Raw genomic sequence first — 24,181 nt, 5'->3', positions numbered from 1 at the left:
CAACCAGCCATCCTTCCTTTAATTTTATCCATCACCGGGAGGAGAGGTTCCCGAGTGACTCTACCCTTGAAGATTTCCACTCCCAGATATTTTGTAGGGAACTTGCAGATGGAGATTCCAAGGGTATCAGAGATGAGTTGCTTTCTATCAAGAGACATCTTCCCCAAAAAAAGTTTACTTTTGTTGAGATTGATTTGTTGACCAGAAAACTGCTGATACTTTGTAAGGAAGTCATGGAAATGTCTGACATATTTGATGGAGCCATTTAAAAAGAAGAAAATATCGTCTGCAAAGAGGAGAAAACTTGGCATTTGGACACCACGAGGACCCTTGATGGTTTGAAGTTTCTTGTCTTGAAGCATAAGGCGGATTCCCCTACACAGGACCTCCTCGGCAAGGATAAATAAAAGAGGGGAGATGGGGTCACCCTGACGCAGGCCTCGCTCAACACCAAAGAATCCAACCGGACCTCCATTGAGCAACACTGAAATTCTGGATGTACGAAGAATTTGATGCAACCGATCAATCCAAGTATCAGGGAAGCCAAACTTTTTCAAGACCTTGAAAAGAAAGCTCCAAGATATAGTGTCAAAGGCTTTCTGGATATCAATTTTTATCCCCATACCTCCACCTCTTGTACCCTCAAACATGAGATTAGCTAACTCTGAAGCGAGGCTGATATTAGTCTGAATAACCTTGCCCTTCTGAAAGGCGCCTTGCTCTTCTGAAATGAGCTTAGGGAGGAGAGAAGAGAGTCTTGTAGCCATAACCTTGGACAAAATTTTGCATGCAAATCGGCCTAAACTTGTCCAGAGAAGTCGCACCTTCCATTTTCGGGATGAGAACCAAGAAGCTATTATTGATACCTTTAGGAAGGGTTCCAGAGCTGAAAAAATTCTTCACAGCACGGCAAACATCAAAACCAATTAGCTCCCAACAATGTCTGAAGAACGCACCAGAGTAACCGTCTGGGCCTGGAGAACTATCAGGGTCCAGGTCCCAAATTGCATTCTTGATCTCTTGATCATTTGGGATGGCTTCCAATCCTCTAACGTCAATCTCGTCAAGGATATGGGGAATGCAGTCCAATAGCGATCCATGGTCAAGGGTGGGGCTGGCTTTATAGATAGCTTTATAGTACTCCTCAACATGAATAGCCAAATCATCCATGCTTGATGTAATTGTACCATCAGTTTTTTTAAGAGAGCGAATCGAGTTCTTCACCCTTCTGATTTTCGCAGATAAGTGGAAAAATCTAGAGTTTCGGTCTCCTTGAGAGAGCCATCTATTTCTTGCTTTTTCTGCCCATAGCTTTTCATGGACAAGGAGAGCTTTCAAGTATCTGGATTTAGCATCAGCTTCCAAATTAAAAAGATGGTCATCAATACCATAGGAATCTATCTGAGATTGAATTTGCTGAAGATCATCTTTTGCAGCTTTTAATTCCGCATCTAGGTTTGGGAACACTGATCTTGCCCAACTTCTGAGAATAGGCTTGAGGCGTTTCAGCTTAAGAGCAAGAGAAAAAATAGGATAGCCATCCACAGGTTCACTCCAGGATTTATTGACCACATCCATAAATTCCTCATGGTCCATCCAAAATCGTTGGATGCGAAAGGGGCAATTTGCAGGTTTCATCATTGAATCCGAGGTAATGCACAGGGGGGAATGGTCAGAAGAAAACCGCTGCATCACCTCCTGGGTACAGTCATGAAAGTGGTTTATCCATTCTTCATTACAAAAAGACCTATCCAGAATTGCCAAAACATTCCCACGCTTCCTGTTATTCATCCAAGTAAATTTATGCCCTTGAGAAGGAACTGAAATCAGGTTGCAAGCATCCACAGCCGCATTGAACTCAGACGCAGACCCAAGATTAAAGGCGCCCGGACCCTTTTTTTCGAACGAAAAAAGGGAGGCATTGAAGTCACCTGTAACTAGCCAAGGAGAGGAGCCAATTGGAGTCGCTGCAAGAGCCATCCATAGCTCTCTTCTAGAAGCTCGGAAACAACTCGCATGTACAAAAGTTATGTAAATAGAATTGTTTCTCCAATTTATACACAGTGAAATAAACTGGTCAGACATGGAAATAATAGTTGGTTTGGTGAGAGACCTCTTCCAAATGACCCATAGGTTTGGGTTTTTATCAGTGCGAATATTATGAATAAAGCATGCATCATATCCCAGTTTATTAAAAAATAAAGAAGGGAAAGCAGCTACCTCCACCATTGGTTCAGCTAGACAAACCACATCAGGGTGCTTGTCTAGGAGAATATTGCTGAGAGTTGCACGACCAGCAGCCTTCTTCATCCCTCTGATATTCCAGAAGAGGGCACGCATCATAGACATTTGGAAGAGGCAATACGGTCAGACTTTCTAGTCTGCTCCACAGTGAACAATTGTTTTCCTTTTTTTCTTGAAACTGTTTCCATGCCGTGGCATTGTTCCTTCTGGAGGGCAGCAGCATCAATGGCGCCAACTTCCGGGTAGTGGAGGGTGAGATGACCATTATCCATAGCACTTGAAGTAATGGAATTTATCACATGATCACTGTGGACAGAGAGTTGACAAGAGCCAGTAATCAGAACTGGATTAGCCGCACAACCTGGAGAAACCAGAATGCCATGTTCTGGAATTGAGTTAGTCTCAGTGGTTTGGTTCACCATATTGGGTTTGTTTGACCCGTGTAAAGGAACCGAACCATCTCTGTTGCATGGGTCATCCAATCGATCTGCAATTGGATTATTCCTCAAATTGGCTGAGGAAGATCCTTCTAAAAAAGGTAACTCAATAGCTAAAGACCCCTCTTGCGTATCCAAGTTTCCATACAAAGCTGGATCACAATTATGGGAGATGGTTGGCAATTTTGAATTTGAATTCTTTCCTATTGAGGGCTCACCACCATTCCTGCCGGAAAACTCCAAACCAGCCGCCCCCAAAGACGACTTCTCCACCCAAACAGCCCCAACAACACCACAAGCATCATCCTTGTCTTTGCGTGCGGCATCGGTGATGCGTTTCTCTTTACAGTTTTGGATGGTATGACCAAGTTTTTTACAAAAACCACACTTTCCCAAAGCGTCTTCATATATGATTTTTTGTTTGAACCAAAAAAGATCACCTGTTCCAGGTTGTCGCCGTTCAACCTGGATTTCTTCCAACCGCTGCACTGAAGTATCCATCTCCACGAGGACACGAGCAAAGTTCCCTATGGATGCATTTCGTGTTCTTTTATCAATGTCCAGGGGGCGCCCCACGGCTTTTGCCATGGAAAGGAGGATCCGCTCGTGCCAATATTCGAAGGGGAGCCCAGGAAATCGAATCCAGACAAGCTTAGAAATAGGAGAGTTATCATGGATATTAAAATCCGGCTTCCACCGCTGGAAGCGAATAAACTGCCGTCCGATCTTGATAGGACTTTGTTTCCAGATGTTTGTCATGTCTTTCTCAGCCTCAAATTGGAATAAAGTGTAGCCTAATCCCATAGGTTTTATAAAAACCTTCTCTTTAAGTTTCCAAGAATTCACAGCTTCCTTCCGAACTTCATCCAAAGAAATAAACCGAAAATTTATTCTGGCCACCAAAGCAAAGCGATATCGGAGAAGACGTTCCTCATAGGCATCTTGGGGAATCACGATTTTAGTGAGATTTCCGGCATGAATAGGGTCAGGTAGGTCGGCAACATCAGGGAGAACGCCTCCAACCGCCTTAGAGAATGATTTCTTAGGGAGGGAAGAAAGGCCAGTATTGCAAACATCCACAATAGGCACAGCAGGTGCAGGCGTGCAACCTGTTCCAAAAGATAGGCGGGGCTGCAGGAAATCCGTAATGAGCCTCTGCTTTGCGCGATCAGGCGGGCGGCCTCCGGCCAGAAACCCAATCTCCTCCACCGTAGAGTTTCTCTCTCCACTTACCATTGTTTTCCTCAATCCACAGTTCGGCTGGTTTGAAAAGGGTGATTGGAGATACTGTCCGATCTCCCCCTCTTGAAATCAAAACGAAACTGAGAAATTTCCCTCACCCTTCGGACGCCGTGAGAAACTCAGATCTGCCCGGATCTGCTCGGATCTGCTCGGATCTGCTAGTATCTGCTCAGATCTGCACTTCTTCTTCTTCTTCTTCTTCTTCTTCTTCTTCTTCTTCTTCTTCTTCTTCTTCTTCTTCTCTTCTTCTCTTCTTCTACCTTGCTGCTGGAACAACCGAACTTTTTTGGTGGCGACGGTGGAATCACAGAGAAAGAGCTTGCAGCAGTGTGAACGGCGGAGCTTACAGCGGCGTGAACGGCAGAGCTTACAACGGCGTGAAACGGCGGAGCTTGCAGTAACGTGAACTGTGGAGCTTGCAGCGGCGACGGTGGAACGACAAAGAAAGAGAGAGAGCTTGCTGCAACGTCAACAAAATGAGAGCTTGCAGTGGCGTGAACGACGGAGTCACTTTCCTTATCTCTCTCTCTCTCTCTCTCCACAAAAGCAACCTCTCTTTCCTGATTACCTCTGATCGCCTCTGGAACTGCGATCGCCTCTCTCCTGAGGGTGATCGGGTCTCTCCGCCGATGATCCTCACGATCGCCTGAGAACTTATGGAACTGCGATCGGTCCTCTCTCCGCCTGATCGACTGCGATCGCCTCTCTTGCTTCCAGATCCGAGAACCTGATCCTTTGGAGGTGGGTTAGTTCTGCTACCTTCAACTCTGCATTCATAAAAATGAGAAGGTCATCTGCATATAACAAGTGTGACAGGTAACTACCTTTCTAGGTCCAAGAATTCCTTTTAGAAAACCTTTGTTACGAAGATCACTTTGACCCCTGCACAACACTTCTTCAAGAATGATAAAAAGCATGGGGGATACAGGGCGGTCCTGATGATGGCTTCTTTCCACCTCAAAGAAACCAGCTGGACCACCATTTATTAGCATAGATAACCTAGAAAATTGGAGAGTCTGTCTAACCCACTTGATCCAAATTTGAGAAAATCCAAATTTACCTAGGACATCAAACAGGAAATTCTCATTCAAGAGTGTCAAATGCCTTTTGCACATCTAGCTTCAACCCTATATTCCCACCTTAGCTGCCATCATGTTTGTGAACTCTGAAGCAACCCCAATGTTAGAGAAAATGATTTTCCCTTTTTGAAATGCACCTTGCTTTTCAGATATGATCCGAGGAAGGAAAGTAGAAAGTAGCATAGCCAAAATTTTCAGAATTAATTTAAAAGAAAAATCCCACATTAATTTGAAAGGACCTTGCTCTGATGCTTATGGACATAACATTTTGAATTTCAGCAAAAAAATGATGCAAATTCTACATTAAAATTTGATGTAATTCCTTCATAATTTGTAAAACACCTAGCTGGGACTCCATTGATGTCTCCTAATATGCCGCCAGCTCTTAAACTCCTCGAGTTGCCTAATGAGCATCCGTCTATATTGAGGTTGAAATACCCTTGAGGAGGGCATTGGCAGATCGCTTCTATAATTCTCATTAGGCTAAAGGGAGCAATCTTCACTTGCAACCTTCTTGAAACTAGAAGATCAAGCATGGACTTTAAATTAACCGATACCAAAGAAGAATATTCTACCAAAACTTTCATCACTGCCTTTACTAGCACAAAATGGGAACGCTCAAATTGTCATACCTTCTTTTGTTCCTTTCAGACCAGAGGTGAGAAGGGATAAGAATAACAAGTGTCAACAATATTTTGGGAAGGGTAACGACCTTGGCCTTCCTTTTCCACCATATGAACAAGTTACTCAATGGTAGGAAAACCACCCCCCCCCCCCCCGAAGACAAAAAATGATTAGTAGCTCTGTCCACACTTTAATGGTGAAATCACACTCCAAGAATATGTGGCGGAAAGATTCCTGATTTCCTTTACAAAGATCACATCTGAATTTGATCCGGGAAATCCAAGGCAAGGATGGAACTATGATATCAAATCCGACAACGGCTGATCAGTATATATGTTCTTTTTTTTTTTTTTTTGGCTAAAAATTAGCAAGTAAAATTTATTTAATATGGAGAAAGAATATAGAGTACAATGAAAATTACCAGACATTGAACTACTAATCCACCTTCGGCATAGTCATCAGCTAGAAAAGAAGTCCAATCAAATTATAATCAAAGATCAGAAAAAAAAAAATTTACAATTATTAATCCACCCTTGGCATGGCCATCAGAAGAGAAGTTGCAATCACATTATGTAAATCTGTATTTGGGTCTCAATTGAGCATCCTATGTAATATCTTCCAGTATGAAAAAGGGGAAGCATCCCATGTTGAAGAAGTTTGTGTGGAAGCTGCATGCTTGCCTAACTTGTCTGCAATATTGTTAGGTTCTCTGTACCAATGCGAAACTGTCCATGTGGTGCCATTCAAAAAGACTTGTAGGTCCACCATTGCTGTTGGAAAGCCCGTGGAATGGTGTTAGTTGGATACATAAAACCGCTTGAGAGTCACATTCAATCCAAAGGTTTTTCCAATTCTTGACCATTGTCTGTCGTAAATCAATGAAAAAAGTGTCAAATTCAGCAATAAAATTTGTTGAAACTCCAATACCGCTTGCAAATCACCTTATATGGCTTCCTTTGTTGTCTCTAAAAACACCACCTACTTCTGATTGACCCGGGTTTCGTAGGGAACAACCATCTATGTTCAATTTAATGAAGCCTTGCTTGGGTGATATCCACATAACTTCACTAATTTGTTGGGTTTCCATAGGGAGGGTCTTGAGATGCAAGTTCCTGAATAGTATAAAATCTGAAACTGTTTTCACAATTATAGATCCCAAGCTGGAAAAATCCACGAGATCGTGTAGTATTCTCTTGATGAGCGTGAGTAGTAGATTTCCCAATGTCATGTCTTCTGCTGTTCCTTTCTTTCCAAAGAAGGAAAGGAATGGTAATTAGGAGAGTTGACCGAGCAGTGTGCAACTGGAAAACAATTGTTTTCCTCTTACACCACGAGAATAGCTTCTCAATAGATGGGAAACCACTCCATTGAACCTGAAAATAGAAGAGAAGTTCTTTCGACACACCAATACTGAAATTACAATAGAATAAGATGGTTTAGGGATTCCTGATTCACATTGCATAAGTTACATCTAGAAACCATGGGCACTCTACATCTGCATACTTGATCATCTGCGGGAGGACGTTTGTGGCAAATCCGCCAACCAAACAAAGAGATTCAAGGGTGCAAACCTTTCAGCCATACCAGAGAATCCCATCCTTGAGTTTGGTTTTCTACCCTAACGCCTTCCCAAGTTGATTTTACTGAGAACCTTCTCGATTCAGAGATGGACCATGCCCTTTGTCTAGCACTACTGTTATTGGAAGCTCAATACTTTTAATCTGATCACAAACCACCTTTAGGGTGTTATTTCAGACCACATGGAGAGACCACTATCTATTGCCGATGAAGTCTGCTACTGAAGTTGAGAGATCAAGATGAGAAGGAATTTATATTGAGCATATCAACTATTTTGGAGCCCTTCAACTAGCGATCATGCCAAATCTGATAGAGGTCTCGTCGCCTATAATCCATCATTCATATTTACCAATAAAGTCCCATACCTTGCGAAGACCAGGTTGAATAGAGGAAGTTGCATTCTTCAGAGAGCCAGTCCTAGCAACCAAACGACCCCTTAGGAATTTCCCATACAAAGATTGGTCCAGCTTTGCTAATAAGGCCATCTAATGTCATGAAGTCTTCTAATACCCAATCTGCCTTCATTTTTTGGCTTGCACAGAGCATCCCATTTGACCATTATAGATTTTGAGGATAAAGCATCTCTAGACCATATGAAATTATGAATCTAGCTTTCCATAATAGGAACAACAGAAGAAGGCCAAAGAAAACTGGAGAAGTTGTGAACATGAATACTGCTCATATATGTTCCTATAGTTATATATGTTCTCTTTTTTGGCAAGAAAATCATGTATATTAATTATAAAGAAGAAGAAAAAAATAACAAATATATTACATCAAGAGGAAGAGCAAAGTAGCCCGAGCCTCTCAACTAGAAGAGAAAGGAATGTACAAGTTCCACCTTCAGCATTGCCATTAGCAGAACAAGACAACCATAGACTCAACCTCCCAAAAACAGACTTATTAAATCTCCTAACTAGATCTAGAATGTGGTCGACCAAAGGCATCCATTTCTAAATCCATCTTCACCAGCGCCGGCCAGACTGAAACCGGCAAAGAGACTTCAAACCGAGCAGCTGATTTTGACAAGTAATCAGCAACTGAATTCGCTTCCCGATAGCAGTGGGTAATTTTCCACTCCACCGCTTCCAAGAAAGGCAAACAATTTATCCATCTTTGACGAGCTTTCCGCGAGGTTTCCTCTTAAGAAAAAGAATAACAACCGCCAACTGAGTCACACTCTATCCATAAGCATTGGATTCACAGATGCTGAGCAAACTCAATCTCAATCATCAACGCCAAGAACTCCACCTCAAAATTCATTTGAACGCCTAGGAAATTTCTGAAATTAGCAACCACCTCTACCTTGTCATTCTTGAAAACTCCACCTACTCCAGACTTCCCTGGATTACCAATAGAGCATCCGTCCGTATTTAGCTTTAGCCAGCCACCCTGAGGAGCACACCAGAAAATTTCAAAAATTTCTCGAAGTCTTCTCCTCACCCCTGAAAAGCCCAATCTTTTAGCACTCAACAAGTCCAGAGCTGAGATGGCTGACCCTATGTGAATCAGAGATTAAAAGCTTATTTCATTTCGCATAGCACCAAAACATTGCTCAATTGATTTGCTTGTATCGTCATACTTTCAGACATTCCTCTCCAGCATGAGAAAATATGGAACCAGAATAAAACCCTTCAGACATACCCCCTTGTTCTCATTTTGAGAATTTTCAAAAGAAAGTTAGTAAAGTTAGGGAGGAGGTTCTGTTGTCATGCATCCTAGAGATTTTTATTTTTTTACGATAATGCTAGACTGCTCATGCCTCCTTCGATGAAAGAAATTAAAGTGGAAGTGCCTGATCTTGATCCCTCTAGTGCTCCTAGTCTAGATGGGTTCCCAGGGAACTTCTCTCATGTTTGTTGGCATATCGTTGGAATTGATATCGTTCTAGCGGTGCAAAACTTGTGATCACCAAAGGGTAAATTCAAACTTCTTACCTTTACTTCCAAAAGTTGATTATGCTTATAAAGTGGATCAGTTCAGACCAATTTTCCTTAGAATTTTTTTTTTTTTTTTTTTTAAGATTATTCCTAAAACATTTGCTAATTGATTTGCTCCCCTTCTCCCCAAATTAATATCCAAGGAATAAGGCACTTTTCAGAAAAGGAAAGTGATAACGTCAAATATCTGAATGGCTTCTAAGTTAGCTAATTTGATGTATGGTGGCAAGTCTTATGGGGAAAGCATGGCGCTGAAATTAGATATCCAGAAAGCATATGATACACTAGATTGGACTTTTTTGTTTGATGTGCTCATAAAATTTTGGTTTTCGCAAACATTTGTAGACCTTCTGCTTCAAATTTTTCTATCTACCCAATTATCATTTCTTATCAATGGTAGCGCAGTTGGTTTAAGTTGAGCGCGGTCTGATCCCCTATCTCCTATTTTATTTATTTTTGTCAAGGAGGTCCTATGTTGGGGCTTAGTTGCTCTCACAAAGGAGGGGAAAATCTATCCTATCCCAAGTCTCCAGTCATGTCTCTACCCCTACTCACATGTTCTGTGCCAAAGATAATTTTATCTTGTTAAATTTAGATATTAGAGGTGGGGGTCCTCATATGCCTAATAGATAGTTTGTAATTAATTGGTTTTTTATTTCTATTTTTTTGGTTCCTTTAATTTAATAAAATCTGATATTCAAGCAAAAAAAAAGAGGGGTTCATCATCTAAAGAAGTTTTTTTAGTTATATTAAAATTATTCCAGGCAAGTTATTAGCTTGGAAAAAAAGTAAGATTTTCTAGGGTAAGATTCCTATTGCCAGGAAAAGGCACATCAAAAAAGTTATCTGCATCCCTCAATGCAACTTCCCTACTCGGTACCTATGATTAGAGATTGTGAAAAGGAAGAGTCAATAAGGATCTTATATTGCCATTAGAAGACAAATTCAAAGAAAAGTTAACCAGTTGAACAGGTAAATTATTTTCTATGGCCGGAAGGGTGGAGTTGGTGAAATCTATTATGCCCAGCATTCCTCTTCATAATTTCTCTGTCTACTTATGGCCAACTTCATCTATTGCTTTGATGGAAAAGTGAATCAGAAATTTTGTATGGTGTATGGACTCTGAAATGACAAGGGCGATTACAGTGAAAGTGGACTGATGTCTGAATCGGTTAAAGGAGGTGACCCTTTATATTATCAACACTGTCATGATACATTAAATTTGATGACTCGGTTGTTGTTACTTTTCTTAGAAGCAGATTACTTTTTGATGATGATGCCCCTAAATCTTCGTATTCTCTTCATCAATCTGGCTGGAGTTGACAAAGGTTTGGGATTTTGTGAACAAGAAAAAGAGGTAGATGGTAGGTGATTGAACTGCTACCAAATTTTGGACGGACAGCTGGTTATTAGATATCCCGATTGCTGAATCCATCTCAGTGGGTTCAGTTTGTTTTGATCGTTTGGATGCGAAAGTGGCAAATTGTATGGTTGATGGTTGGTGGGTGATTCTGGAATTTCAGTCATCTTAGTTGAAGGACATTTGTGAGCAAGAAAGGGCTTTTCCTATTGCCTCAGTGCATCAGCTTGATAAAAGGGTATGGTCTTTGACTTAATCTGGGATCTTCTCTGTTTTATCTGCCTGGGAGGGAATACGCCTCAAGGCTCCTTATGTTGGGTGGGATAAATTTGTTTGGTTAAAGAGGATGTCTTCCCGTGTTTCCCTGTTTGAGTGGTGGTTTCTTCATGGAATCCTTTCTTTTTTTATAAAGATCAACAAAAGAATATCATTAAATCATAAAAAAGTATTTACAGAGAGAGCAAAACACATTGAGCTATTATTCCACCATCGGCATGGCCGTCAGCAGAATGATAACTCAATCACTAATGAAAATTACATCAACAGGTTAGCAAAACACATTTTGGTCACACGAAATTCTTCTATTTGGAATTCCCCACACCCCCCCCCCCCCCAAAAAAAAAGGCTCTCACTTGATGAATTAAGTTGGGGTGCTCATGATAAACCTCATTTCAGGTTTACTTGAGTGTTTTGTCTATTCTGGGGTCTTCCTATCTAATGATGGAAATACCGAAGGTGGATAGTTTGGCTTTGTGTTTATGGTTTTGTACTGTCATCATAGCCGGTTGTATTTTTTCATTTATCCTTTAATAAAATTAATTTTGTGATCTTAAGAAAAAAAAAATAGTATTTTGCAAAATAGCCTTCGAGATTCTATTTCTTGAGCTGCAAGCCCGGATAGCAGGAAAGTTCCTGCAACATACATACAGAAACAAAATTTCATCCGGCTGGAAGACTAGGATGTATGTGGGTGTGAAACCATACATGCATGATTATACTTAACTTAGTGTATAGAGAAATTTCACATACATGTAATCTTTTAAATATATTAAAGGGATAATTCATTATGAAAATTCAAACCACACCAAACAAATCAAGGACCACTTTTGCTGAGGCTCTCAAGGTTCATCAACAACCTGCAAAGACTTACAAAAGAAATCTGCTAATACAAATAGAGGATATATATATATATATATATATTTGCGTATGCCATGCATTCCTTGTCGCATACCTGACCAAAACCCTAATGCATCATCAACAAACCTACTAAGTCCCATGTAAGAATTTAATTAATCAGAGCCACAATCACCATCGATACACGCATCCTTGTAAGTGATGGGATCATAATAATCTTCCTCATCATATAAACATGAACCCTCAACCATGAAGGTCTTGATGTGAGAAGCCATCTTTAATATCTCTTCGTCGTCCTCTTCAAACCCAATGCAATCCCTTGCATCTAGTAGCACCAGGTCTTTACAACCCTCCAATATCATCTGAAGACTCTCACGCGGCACTAAAGTCCTCCTCCTCAGCCACAAATACTTTATCTTTGGAAGTAGAGTTACAATAGCTGATGCTTCTTCATTGTGAACAAAACCACTGACGGATAACCCATTAAAGTTCTCACAGTTAAGACTTATTTGTGTAAGAATTTCCTTGAAAGAAACTCCAGTGCTTCCCAAATGCAATTCCTGTAATTCCTTCCATTTACTTACAAGTTTTGGGATAAGCTCGCCATGAGTTTCCACCAGATAGTAAGGCATGCCTAAGAATTTCAATGCAGGACACCTGCTAAAGATACTTCTATTAGAGGACCAAATAAAGAGAAAATACAATTAAATATGGATGTGATCATACAGAACATAATGAATATTATCGAGGACCTATCCCAAATCCTTTTCTTATTTTCGAAAACATTTTCCAAAAATACTTGAATAATTCATGAATTTACAATTTGTTGCTATACTCTCCCAATCAACCTAGGGAAGTAAAATTCCGCTAGCTAGAGAGGATGCTCAAACAAAATTTTCAACTCAATGATCTATCCTCATTTGCCTTGCGAGATTTAAACACACTATTTCCATGCATAGGTGACTACTGGTTAGTCAAAATGTGGGTATGGGTATGGGTGTAATGAACTTTTAACACACGGGAATAAGAAGAATTATAATTAAGTTAAGAGAGTTAGGTGTTATTGTTAAAAGTTAAGGTGGGTACCTTAAATATTGTATTTCATAAAAAGTGTGTCAGATAGGTTTAAGGACAAAATAGGTATTTCACAAATCCATTTTCATCGATGTAGAGAGTGGGTTTGCCAACGATGAGGAGAAGAGAGAAATGGAAGAAGAGAAGGAGGAAAGCTGAGAGAGAAAGAGAGAGATTCGACTTGCGTCTTCCTGTTGGAATCATGTTCATGTTGCTTCTAGCTAAGGGGAGAGAGAGTACTACAAGTGTAGAAATCAAGCGTATTTCTCCAATAAATTAAATTTACTGAGTGCTTAGATGATGGAAGTTTAGTTTGAGGCGCTTGCATGGGGACCTTCGCCTCAAGAAGCATGTGGTTCTAAGTTCAACTCTTCTTACCTCTTTGGGGTCACTCACACTGGGGTGTTTAGTGCTCTTCACTGCTTTCGATGAAAATTGAATATTCTGCCTCAATATGACCAAGTCCATGCGGTTGTGTGGTCATTATGGCCTTGTCAGGCCTAGATACCCGTCGTTAGCCAAAAAAAAGAAAAAGGTAAGTGATTTCTGCTAAATTCATATATTTTCTTATCGGTTTGTTTATATGGTATGTTATCGAGAATATGTGCAATGTGTGTTGCTTCACCCAGCGGGGGAAAGGAGTGAGTGTGCAAAGTGGTAATACCTCACCTAGCGGGGGAAGAAGGGGTAAGTGCATACTTTGGTATGACAATCTCACTTAGCGGGGGGAAGGAGTGAGAGTATTGTGTTTTTCTCACTCAGTAGGGGAAGAAAGAGTAGTGAGAGTAATGTGTTTTCTTCACTTAGTGGGGGAAAGAGAAGTGAGATGTATAAAGTTGTTCTCACTTAGCATGGTTTTGAAGTGAGATATTGTGAAGGTGTGATGGTAGTTGTGAAAGTAGTGATTTAAGGAAGTTGTGGTTTTGTGAATTGTGTGTTCATGCATGGAAAATGGTTTGATTACTTAGCGGGGAAAAAAAATGGTTTGATTACTTATATTTGTGATTATTTATGGATATATGTGATTTTAAAAGTTTTTCTTACAGGGTTGATGTAGCTCACCCCATTGTGGGAATATTTATTTTCAGGTAATATCAAGACTTAAGATCAGATATGGTGAATGACTTTATAGGTGGGGCTTGGATTGAACTATAAAGGTGTTGCAAAACTGTAGAAGACTTAATATTTGTATTGACCAGAATTGAGTAATATGACAACAATTAGAGTTGTGAAACTCCAAAGTTGTTAGATTTGAAAATATACGAGAGACTTGATTGTATTAAGTAAACATGTTGTGTATTTAACTGTGAGAAAAGTAGTTTAGTAATTCATACTCTGTTTGAATCTATTTATTGTGGGGTTAGTGTTGGATCTTACAATCTCCGCCCGTGAGTGCTGCTCCAATCTCTTATCCAATGTGTGAGAGCGTTTCACTACAAGCCAAGTGGTGTGATCATATTAAGTGATCCTACCAAAGCTATCTCATATGATTCTAACTCAATTTAGTAAATATTTAAATAATTAAAAATTGATTTTGATAGACACATAATTCCAACAAATTAAACAAATTTGCATGGCTAAAACCAATACAATTTTGGACTTTTCAAAGAGTTGATAGGATAACAATTGCTTACTCGTTTGATACGAACTCCAAAGCCTCAAGGGTACAGTGACTAGGAAGAAATATATTGACAGCGGATCCACTACTTCGGGTCATAAGTAGTTTAACAAAGCCTGTGACCGAAAATTTCTCGATTTGGTATACTTCCATGAATCTATCTGTAAATTCATCGAAACCCCACATCCATGAATCACCGATTCCAACAGGAAAACGAAGTGTTTTCCAACATTCAGGATTGAGAGAAGCTTTGTACCAAGTCTTGCAGACAAAGGGCACGTCCAATATCATAGACTCCAATCCTACTTTCTCGAACACCTTCATCAAACAATCGGTGTTCAACTCCTCCCAGTTCCTTCCCTCCATCCCCTCTCTCTCTCTCTCTCTCTCTGAACGGAAACCGATGCAAAGATGATTTTTGAAGTCTCTCTCTTCTGTGAGGGAAAGTGAAGCAAAGATGATAATTTATGAAGTCTCTCTCTCTCTCTCTCTCTGTCTCTCTTAAAGGGAGAGGAAAGCGAAGCTGGAAGAAGAAAATTCAACGTACGCCAACACAAAAGTTGCTAATCAAACCCCATATCTTCTCCGTCTTTCCTTCTATTGGTGGTGGTGGTGCTGCTGGGGGTGGGTGCTGGGGCCTTTCTTTTCCATTTCTCTTTCTGCTTTTTTTTTTTTTTTTTTTTTTGGGGGGTGGGGGGGTGGGGGGGGTGAGGTGGTTGGTAAACTTTTCTCTAAAGGAGTTTCATGGAAGATATTTCCCCTTTAGTAAAGTTTTAAATCTGTGGCTAGAGTCTATTGGGGCACTTGTCCAAAGTTGTGGGATCCACATAATTACACCATAGGTTGCACACTCAGAGGGTCAGATCTATACGTATAAACTTTGCTTCGTCTTGAAGATATTATGATCAGATGATGTCCAATAGACAAAGCTCGAACTTTGACTTTATTGGTTTCCTTCGGAAGTGTGTCTTAGGCCTGTAACTGAAAGTTACTTTCAAATTATATTATGGGAATTCTGTCCGTTAAGTGTTTCTACGCCCAAATACAGCTGACTGTGAAAATACCAAATGGCTGATAGCTTTGGACCCAGTTGTGAAAATACCAAATGGCTGAAACACTAAATGAAAATGGTTCTTTTATGCATATTCCAAATGGTCACCGTTAGGAACTGTCAATGCGGATTGAATCTTTGCATTAATGTGTTCTCCAATAGGAGATTATATAGTGTAAGAGTTGTAGCCCTAGTAAATCTAGACAATAAGGTAAGTGAATATTGCCATATCACATACAATATAGAATTCTATATATACTAGAAGACTTGAGGAGCCAATTAGGAAGTTCCCAAGAATGGGAAACTTCTATATCGGTCAATACACCCCCTCAAGGTGGAGAATGTGCCCATGAATCTTCAGCTTGTCCTTCAAGAACTGAAACCGAGAAGAAGCCAACAATTTTGTAAGAATATCCTAGGTTGAATTCAACTAAACAGTAACCTGACATTTAGCCACACAATTACGAACGAAATGAAAATCAATTTTCATGTGCTTCGTGTGAGCGTGGAAAACTGGATTAGCAGAGAGATACGTTGCCCCTATATTATCACACCAAATAATGGGAGAGCCACGAAGAGGGAAACCGAGCTCCTTAAAGAGAGATTCGATCTAGATCAACTCAACAACAACATTGGCCAGAGCTTTGTACTCAGATTCAATTGAAGAGTGAGCCACTGTTTTCTGCTTGCGAGAATTCCAAGAAATGAGGTTGTGGCCAAGAAAGATGGCATAGCCACCTGTAGACTTCCGATCATCACCATTACCGGCCCAATCAGAATCAGAGAAAGCCTGTAGAGAGCAGACAGGGGAGCGCTCAAGGAAAAGACCATGAGTGGATTTCTGCTTGAGATATTGAAGAATATGTTTCACCAGGGTCCAATGATCATCAGTGGGGGCTTGCATGAATTGACAAGATCGATTAATAGCAAAAGAAACATCTAGGCTAGTAAAAGTCACATATTGAAAAGCACCCACCACAGACCTATGCTGAGTAAGATCAGCCAACAACGCATCCCCTTGAGTGGATGATTTCTGAGTCGTGGCCATAGGAGTTAGGGCAGGTTTGCAATCAACCATGCCAGCGCCCTTGAGTAGATCAGAGATGTACCGACTCTGAGAAAGAAAAAGTCCCTTAATTTGGATGACGTCAGGCCTCAATGCCGAGAAAGAAGTGTAAGTCACCAAGATCCTTTATGGAGAATTCAATTGTGAGTTGGCGCAATAGTTGATTTACCCGCAAAGAATCAAACAACTAAACAACAACAACAATGACCTTATCCCAACTTAATGGGGTCGGTTACATAGATCCAATACGTATCAAACTAAAATAAAAAGCGAATAAAAGAAGCGCACACAGAACTAAAAGGAGATACTCAATAGTAAAATAAACAGCATCCCCAGAACATCCCCTATAAGGGGTTGGCTATGTGGGTCTTTGTCCTCCACAGCGGTCAATCTGCGTCATACTAGAATCCAGTCCTACCATATGTATATCTTTCCTAAGCATTACGTTAATAGTCATTTTAGGTCTACCCATACTTCTTCTGGCCCTCTCTATATGAAGATGGGTCGTTTTTCCTGACTAGGGCATCCATAGGTCTCTGTTAAAGATGGCCATACATCTCAACCAGCTATGTATGGAGTTTTTTTATATTTTGGAGATGTTTTTTTATTATGGTGTATTAATTTTTAATTTGGAATTTACATTGGATGCTATATTTTGGATGATATATGAATGATTAATGTTTGATGTTGTTGTAGTTTAGAACATTAGATGCAAGTATACATGTAATAATCTCTCAATTTACATGAGTATGCTGCCCTCTTTTTTTTTTTCGTTTATTTCAAAACTACACATTTAATACCCATACCATCCGTTTATGCCTATTTGTCGTTCCCTTTTTTTTTTTTTTTTTACTGTATTATTCATCGTTTTTATCTATTTAAAATCCATACCGTACGCCTCTATTTTTTTGTTGTTCCCACTTTTACCAACAATGGTCTAGCTGAGTAAAGTAGCCTGTGCCTCTCTCTATTCTAAGAATATGGACAGATATGCCAATTAATAGAAGGGAGGAGACAGATACAAGGAGGCGTTGGCTCTCTCTCTCTCTCTCTCTCTCTCTCTCTCTCTCTATATATATATATATATATATATATAAATATATATATATATATCTATATATATATATATATATATAAAGCTGCAGTTCCTATATTCAAGTATTGTCCTAGTATAAACTAGGTGTGCATAGTGATTTAAGTTAAAAGTTCATTCATTCCAGAAAAAAAAAGAAAAAGTTAAAATTCATTTGTAACGAGGTAGGTAGATATTCAGATGGACCCTATAAGAATACGCAAATGTTTTGGATATATTAACTCTTTTTTTTTTTTATTAGGAATATATTAACTCATTATTACATAATGAAAATTCAAACCACACCAAATAAATCAACCAAACAATTATTTTTCATCTGATTTAAGAAAAAAAAAACAAAAACAAAGCAAGGAGATAATTGTCAAAGGCTCTGAAAGTTCATTACCAAACTAGTAGAGACCTACAAAAGAAGGCAGCTAACAGAAAATGAATATTTTGCACCCTCCGGTCAACACTATTTATGAGAGACATTCCTACTTCTTGGCTAACTGAAAAAACCCTAATGCAATCAATAAAAAAAAATAAAAAAAACAACTAGTGAGTCCAACGAGCACATTACTTCAATCAAATGGAAAACCAATCATCATCATCATGGATACAAAATTCCATATAACCAAAGGCATCATAATGTTCCGGATGATCCCCTATACAAGAACCCTCCACCATAAAGGTCTTGATGTGAGAAGCCATCTTTAATATCACTTCATCTTCTGCTTCAAAACCAAAGCAACTTCTTGCATCCAGTAGGACAAGGTCTCTACAACCCTCCAATATTATCTGGAGACTCTCACGCGTCACTAAAGTGCCCTCCCTCAGCCACAAATTCTTGATGTTTGGAAGTAAAGTTGCAATAGCTGATGCTTCATAATTGCCAACTTTGCCTCTTACAGATAGCCCATTAAAGTTCTTGCAGTTAAGGCTTACGTGAATAAGGATTTCCTTGAAAGAAAAATGAGTGCTTCCCAAGTGTAATCGCTGCAAATCCTTCCATTTTCCTACAAGTTCTGGGATAACTTTACGATGAAGTTGCAATACAGACTGAGGCATGCCCATGGCTTTTAATGCAGGACACCTGTGAAAAATCTATTAGAAATTCATACTAACAAAAAATCACCCACCAAGGCTTTTAATGCATGACACCATTATGAATGAAAGAATTTTTTTTTTTTTCTAAAGATCAGCAAAGAATATTATTAAAAAAAATAATGAAATGAAAAATATTAGAAATTCATAATATTAAAAAATCACTAGAGAACCCACCAAGACTTTTCATGCAGGACACCTCACCTGCTAATGAAAAATCTATTATGAATGATAAATCTATTAGAAATTCATAATAATGAAAAATCACTAGAGAACCCACCAAAGACTTTTCATGCAAGACACCTGCTAATGAAAAATCTAATATAACCCCAGACACTTTGGTTAATAAAAATAAAAAATAAATAAAAACTATTACGAATAAAAAATCACTAGAGAACCCACCAAGGATTTTAATGCATGATACTTGCTAATAAAGAAATCTATTAGATAAATAATAAAAAAAAAATTCAAATGAGAACCCCAAAAAAAAAAAAAAAAATGACCAATCCCTAACAAGTGATATCAAAGCAAAAGTATAGCAAGGCCAGGGACTGAGAACTTAGTATGTCTTCGAGAATGAAATCAAAGAAGATCTCGTTGGGTCTCGCGTGGAGTGGGAGAAAGGATGATCTCAGACTCCCACGTGGAGAGAGAGATTGTTGGGAATTCTACATGGATGGCAGATAAAATAATCCCACATCAGAAATGGCAAAACTAATAATCCCACATAAAAAATGGACAACCCATTATGGAGATTTATAGGTACTTGGGTATCTTCTTTTTAATGACTAGCTTTTGAAGACAAGTTCTATACCCAAGTCCCTAACACTAATCACCTATAGGGAAGTAAAATTAAACATTAATGGAGAAAATCAAACAGATATTCATGGGTAAAACCAATAGAGTTACTGGCTTTTAGAGAGTTTATGGGATAATAATAATCTTACTCATTTGACACAAACTCCAAAATCTCTGAAGTACAGTCACAAGGAAGCCAAACACTGACAGCAGATCTACGACTTCGGCTTACAGCTAGTTTAACAAAGCCTCTGACAGAGAAGTGTTCAAGTTGATATTCATTAATGAATCTTTGGCTAAATTGATTGAACCCAAAGGGAGATGGTTCATCAATGTCCCAGACTCTACCAGGAAAACGAAGTCTTCTCCAACATTCAGGATAGAGAGAAGATCTGTACCAAGACTTGCAGACAAAGGGTACATCAAACATCAGAGATTCCAATCCAACCCTCTCCAACACATTAACCAAACAATCAGCGTTCAAGTCCTCCCAGTTTCTTCCCTCCTCCTCCACCTCCATCTCCATCTGAATGACGTTGGTGAGTTTTGGTAGTTGGGTTTATAAAAGAATGATGGGGAGGCCAAAGAACTTATTAATAGGACCAGGAGTGACATGGGAGAATGGAAAGTGGAAAAAATCTCAATTAATCCGCCAATACTGAATTGAGAATTGCGCCTTCTCATTTAGTATCTGAGTGTATAATGCCATTTTTTTTTACCTCGTCTTTTGGTGATATTTTTAGGGCCAAGCAGTGGCCATTAGGTCTGGAACTCTAGAAGGAATATCTCTAGGACTGGAGAAAAATCTCAGGTGATTTTCTACCTAATGCATCCAAGCCGTGCCGCGTCATTGTCTATCATGTCATATTGCATCTTATTTCATCTTTTGTTCTTACCTTTTTGTTCCTAGGAAGTCCAATATGTTGATGGTATGGATTTAGGTATTCATATTGATGTCGATATTAATATCAGTATTGGTATTGGTATTTGTTGATATTGATTCTGTTATATCAGTCATTTCTTTTTTCTTTTTTCTTTTTTTAATATTTTTTTCTGTTTTATCTCTGAAACAATATAGATAATTGACCTAGATCAATCAGCTAGATACAACCAATACTGACACTTGAAACCATAGTTATTGATCGTTGGTTCGAAGAGTCATGTCTATATAGTGCAGGTCAAATTCTAATCCATTTAAGAGATGTATCCTCCCAACGCCGTGTCCAACCTTATGGATTTCAATTTACCCAAAAAAAATTAATTTCCATTTTATGATAAGATAAAAAAATAAATAAATAAATAATAATAATATATGATTCTAAAAATCGAATTGAATTGATATCGTTATTGGCTGATCTTTAATCCTGATCGATCCAATTTCGTTAAAAAAATAATTTATAGTAAAAATTAAAGATAAAATTTGTTTGATGTAATTCTATTCAAATTGATCCAAATCAGTATCGATGATCGATCCTAAATTTCAGAACCTTGTTTGAGAGTTGGCAATCTCGTGAGTGGTGAGTTAAGAAGAGAGGGAGGGACCGCAGCCTCCGAGGTTGTGGATCCTTCTTCGTTTTAGTGCAGAGCATGGATCCTGGGAAAAAAATCGTCTGCAATTCCGATCTTGTACAATTCCGTGCAATACCACCTTCAGGTGGTGACACGTGTATTGATACCAATAAAATGACTCAGATCTGATTTAAATGTCTTTTCACTGATTTAATGTTTTATTAGTTATATCAGATCTAGGCCATTGTATTGGTACCAATACACGTGTCACCGCCTGAATGTGGTATTGCACGAAATTATACGAGATTGGAATTGCAGACGATTTCAACCCTGGATCCTGTGATTCGGCTGCGTTTCCCATGTTGTGGAGTAAGACATGGTTCCTGGATGACGTCATGCGGGTCCCATTATTATTTTTTTGTGTCTGCTATACTGCTATGACCGGTGACGGAGCAAAGATACTAGAAAGGTTGGTGTCTTTATGTTATCTATACTGGCGGTGTGGATCGATACTATCCATGTTGTCTTACTGTCCACGGCTATTTTTCATGCGGTAGCTACAGAGACACGTGGTAGTCGTGGTATCAGGCATCGGCAAGTTAAGACAGTATCACAGCCGGTTGTTCTCCTTTGTACCGTCTCTTTCGGGGTTGTTGAGCGAGCCACAGGTTCAAATTCAAAGTTTCTACCAAAAAATGAACCCATATTTGTTTGATTAACTTGACAGATTAGTAGGAGTGTTAAACGGTGTAATTTTGGTCATTCAATTTTCAATTTATATTTTGATGAAGTAGAATCAAAACTGTATCGAATAGGAATAAATTGAAATTATAATCATTTTTATTCGGTTTCAATTTTACATCGTCTTTTGTTACTCTATTTAGAATTGATTTAAATGCGATTTATAGTATTGGTATTGAAAAATGATTTGTCAATTCAATTTATAATGTTTTTAATTTGATTCACATTCAATTCACATGCAATTTATAGTATGAACGAAACGATTGCTATAATGTTTTAGAGCCTTGTTCTACTAATGAGCGATTTGCAGCAAGCCAAGATTCAAATTCAATGAATGTATGGGCAAAACTATATAAATATATATAAATATATATATATATATTTATATTTTTCGGTGGTAACGCTAAACTGTATTCATTAAAAAAGGTAATAAAAATAAAAGAATCAAGGACAAACGAAGAGTCGAATGCGAAAGGCGAACATAGAGGGGCAAGAGATCCAGTCTTCGAAGAGTCAATTCTGTAATAATTTTATAAAAATTATTATTGATTAATAAGTATATTTTATAATTATTTTATCGTTTTATATTGTTTTGTTACCAATCAGTGATCAAGATACTCCAGAATAATTGTTCAATGTACTAAAGTTGTGAACATAATTTAATTTCATACCTCAAATCTATTGTGAGATATGGTGAAGTGGAATATTTTTCAACACGCAATATTTTCTAGAGAAAATTATAAGGTTACCCATTTTTGAGTTTCTTTTACAAAATTACTCAATCTATGTTTCCTTTGACAAAAATACATTATTTTAGGTTTGGGTTTACAAAACTACCAACCTCCCTTCTCACAACTGAGGAGGTTTATTTGACAGCTTTACCCCCCAACCTCCCTTCTCCCACCTGCTCCTATCTCCCTCTTTATCTTATTTTCTTCTTTCTACCCCCATTTTAGGGATGCAATATAGGGAAATGAACTTCCAACACCCAGTTCCTCACCTCTACATTCTCCAACGTGACAAAAATCCAACAAGCACCGCCACGAAATCTACCGGCTCAACATACACCACATCTCCTCTCTTACAGTACCCACGGATGATCTCATATTCCAAACAACCACGTCTCTGTGAGACATAGCATCAGACACCCGTTTGGCATCTTTCATCACGTCGTGACAAGAGTAGAGCTCAATAAGCCAGATCCAAATGGGAGTGTGAGATTTGAATCCAAGAGCAACAATCTTGGCATGGACTTCTCGGTCAAGATTGAGGTCTGGATGGTTGGACCAGGACTTGAGTAGAGGGGCGAAGGTGAGTCTATCGGTACAGATTCCATAGCTCCTCATTAGGGTGAAGAGATTAAGGGATTGTCGAGAAGATCCGCAGATTGAATAGCCTTTGATCATGGAATTGAAGAAACTAGAGTCTTGCGTCTAGAGGAAGACGAGGTGGGCATAGGGCATCTTGTTGAGAGAGCCACAGATGGAGACGAAATGGGAGAGGAGCTGGTTGGACTGGTGGAGGTGATGGCAGAGGAAGTGAGCATGTATTTGGGTCTATTGGGTTGAGTGCTGCGGCCATGGAGGGTTTAAGATTCTCCGTTCAGCCTCCCGCCCACCTCTGCTTATCTTCTATGCCTCCCAATATTTGCATTACATAATTTACATTATCGTTATCATCACTTCATAGAATCATGGCCATATATATACATTAGCTTGGATTTGGTCTCTATAGTTTCATGCATTGGCTCCGTAAAATGGGATGTGGACGGTGAGATGATCGTAAGGGCCGCTGGGAAATCTTCGCATCACTGAAATGGAAGTAGAAAGAAGAAAAGAAGATAGGTATAGGAGCAGGTAGGTGGGGGTAAAACTAAAAAAAAAAACCCTCCTCAGTTAAAAGATGAACACTGTTTTGGGTAGCTTTGTAAACCCAAACAAAAAAAAAATTGTATTTTTGTTAACTGAAATATAAATTGAATAATTTTATAAAGGGAAACCTAAAAATAGGTAATCATATAATTTTTCTTATTTTCTATCATTATGGGCTTTTATGTCCATAACTATATAATAATCTATATTAAATAACCTTAAGGGAATAAATGCTAATAAGTCATTATCTCATACCTTGTCCAAAAAAAAATTATCTCACACAATTTGAGAGAGCGCTCCCCCAAATTGCAGACACTATCTCTCTCCAAAGTACTGGGGCAAGAGCAAGCGGCACCATCATCAAGAACATAATGTTGAACCGTTTGAATGAAATAAAAGAAAGGCAACTAATAAAAATCCCATAAACAGAACATAGTCTGCAATTTCTGAAACCGCCTAATACAATCTACATAATATCTACCAACTCCTTAGCATCTAAAAATACTCTGTTACTCCAAATTTGGTAAGCCATCTCAACCATATAGCTCATACTGTAGGGGTTTTCTTCCATAGTTCTTCAGTGGTTCCTATTCTAGAACATTCTCAAACGAAATAGATGATGGATCTATTGGCACATGG

The 24,181-nt window shown here is 38.8% G+C and overlaps 2 protein-coding genes across 2 annotated transcripts; both read right to left on the bottom strand.

Annotated features, from left to right (window-relative positions):
* Nucleotides 1-11,530: 11,530 nt before the first annotated feature.
* LOC122064829 (F-box/LRR-repeat protein At3g48880-like) lies at nucleotides 11,531-14,866 on the bottom strand. The gene is made up of 2 exons (XM_042628612.1): nucleotides 14,347-14,866; nucleotides 11,531-12,295 (listed from the first exon to the last, which is right to left on the bottom strand). Exons 1-2 carry the CDS (start codon nucleotides 14,694-14,696, stop codon nucleotides 11,794-11,796), a joined length of 852 nt encoding a protein of 283 aa, XP_042484546.1. The 5' UTR covers nucleotides 14,697-14,866; the 3' UTR covers nucleotides 11,531-11,793.
* Nucleotides 14,867-18,104: 3,238 nt separating this feature from the next.
* LOC122064824 (F-box/LRR-repeat protein At3g48880-like) lies at nucleotides 18,105-19,947 on the bottom strand. Its single transcript, XM_042628609.1, has 2 exons — nucleotides 19,571-19,947; nucleotides 18,105-18,612 (listed from the first exon to the last, which is right to left on the bottom strand). The coding sequence occupies exons 1-2, from the start codon at nucleotides 19,945-19,947 to the stop codon at nucleotides 18,105-18,107; spliced, it is 885 nt and encodes a 294-aa protein (XP_042484543.1).
* Between the last annotated feature and the right edge of the window lie 4,234 nt (nucleotides 19,948-24,181).

The sequence above is a fragment of the Macadamia integrifolia genome, unplaced genomic scaffold (genome assembly GCF_013358625.1).
Source record: "Macadamia integrifolia cultivar HAES 741 unplaced genomic scaffold, SCU_Mint_v3 scaffold1784, whole genome shotgun sequence".
Lineage (NCBI taxonomy): Eukaryota > Viridiplantae > Streptophyta > Magnoliopsida > Proteales > Proteaceae > Macadamia > Macadamia integrifolia.
This window is presented reverse-complemented; position numbering and strand designations above follow the sequence as displayed.